The sequence below is a fragment of the Volvox carteri genome, assembly GCF_000143455.1.
Source record: "Volvox carteri f. nagariensis unplaced genomic scaffold VOLCAscaffold_306, whole genome shotgun sequence".
Classification (NCBI taxonomy): domain Eukaryota; kingdom Viridiplantae; phylum Chlorophyta; class Chlorophyceae; order Chlamydomonadales; family Volvocaceae; genus Volvox; species Volvox carteri.
The window spans coordinates 10712-12392 of record NW_003307838.1 but is presented as its reverse complement, the minus strand read 5'-3'; the positions used below and the strand labels follow the sequence as shown (position 1 = coordinate 12392).

The following is a 1681-nucleotide window of genomic DNA, read 5'->3' as shown; positions in this document are numbered from 1 at the left end:
CTAAACGGCTATCTGCAGTCACACACAACCTGCAGAGGCTGCCGGTTTGCCAGGCTTTGCCGGTGATGCAAACGCGCGATTTTAAGGAATGATGATGGGCCGTTACAAATAAGCCTTTGCTGCAATAGCTTTTTTGCTTACATAGCGCACATGAAATGTTTCACAGGCCATCGAGAAGCCTAAACAAGTCTATCCTTCTGGTGTACGACCGAGCGTTAAAGTGTTTCCTGGATAAGCCTTATGGCCTCGCAAAGTATTGCGCACATCCACGGTTAATGCCAGCTCGCAAAGCAGCATATATAGGGGTGCTTTGCGCCCTGGTATGCACGCTATTAACCCACACACCCTGCACCCTCGTGACGTGCACCCTGCACGGATCTGCATTCAACTACCGCTTGGAGTGATGCCCCAACCGCACAATCAGCACCTCCAAGCAGCAACACACAAAGTTCAAGCAAGGGCCAAGGCACTGCAAAATAATGTGTGGTGGCACTGCGTTGTATCCTCTGTAGATGCTGTGCATGTACATGAGCATTATTGCTTGTGTGACCCATGGGCTTCTCTCCATGCGGGCGCGGACGCGTGTATGTATGTATGTATGTATGTATGTATGCCGCCGCTTCCCCTACATGCTCAAAACATGCGTGGAAGACGACAACACCAGATCACCACGATAAATCAGTTATGTCGTTTGTGGAGGCATCCTCGATTTGGAATATTGTAAAGGTATCATTCTCTACCGGCCTCTTCCGTTGTCCCCCTTTCCTCCCCAGCACCCCACACCCCCTCTTTTTCCCCTCCCTGTTCCCTACACTTGCTTTGCCTGTACCTCTGATGATTGATGAGATGCATCATATGATCCGGCACTCAGCTCTCAGCAAAATGTTTGACCGACATGAGTGGGGCCCCTATCATAACCATGCACATCTCCTACCATTCCTCCACCGTTTACTCCTACCAACCCACTACACTACACAACGTACCCCCCCACACACACATGGCTCCACTACTGCCAGGTCTTCCCTCCTCCCCATTGCTATAGGTCTTCTCCTCTTTACACATCTTCCCCCTCTCCCCCATGGGTGCCATCACACCACCCATCAGCATGGCCTTGCTGCTATCTTTTATCATTCTGCTTTTGCTTGCACAGCTGCTGTTGCTGCTGTTGCTGTTGCTGCTTCTGCTTCTGCTTCTGCTTCTGCTGCTGCTTCTGCTTCTGCTTCTGCTGCTTCTGCTGCTGCTTCTGCTTCTGCTTCTGCTTCTGCTGCTGCTGCTGCTTCTGCTTCTGCTGCTGCTGCTGTCGCTGCTCCTTCTGTATCTGCTTCCGTTGCTGCTTCTGCAGCCGCTGCTGTTGCTTCTTCAGCCGCTGCTCCTGCTGCTGCAGCCGCTGCACCTGCTGCTGCAGCAACTGCTGCTTCTGCTGCAGCCGCTCCTGCTTCTGCTTCTGCTTCTGCTGCCAATGCCGCCACACAAGCCCTGTCTCCTCCTCGTTGCTGCTGGGGTCACCATGATCATCACCCCCGCAGGTCCGTACTAGGTGCTGGCCCATGCTGCACTTCTGTTTCTTGGACAGTGATGCTTGAATTCCCCCTGACCCGAGGTGTGGTCGCTTGCCTGGAGTTTCGTTGCAACTGTGGCAGCGCTTGCCAAGCCTCAACAGCTGTGGTGGCTGCTGCACTGG

General features: G+C 53.3%; 1 protein-coding gene across 1 annotated transcript in view; it reads right to left on the bottom strand.

Annotated features, from left to right (window-relative positions):
- Positions 1–388: 388 nt before the first annotated feature.
- Positions 389–1681, bottom strand: part of VOLCADRAFT_108654 (uncharacterized protein) — a gene marked incomplete at both ends in the record, with an annotated part of 5947 nt that continues 4654 nt past the window's right edge. The window contains one exon of the mRNA XM_002959503.1: positions 389–427. Within this exon, the coding sequence (XP_002959549.1) occupies positions 389–427 (39 nt within the window). The remainder of the gene's footprint in view (positions 428–1681) is intronic.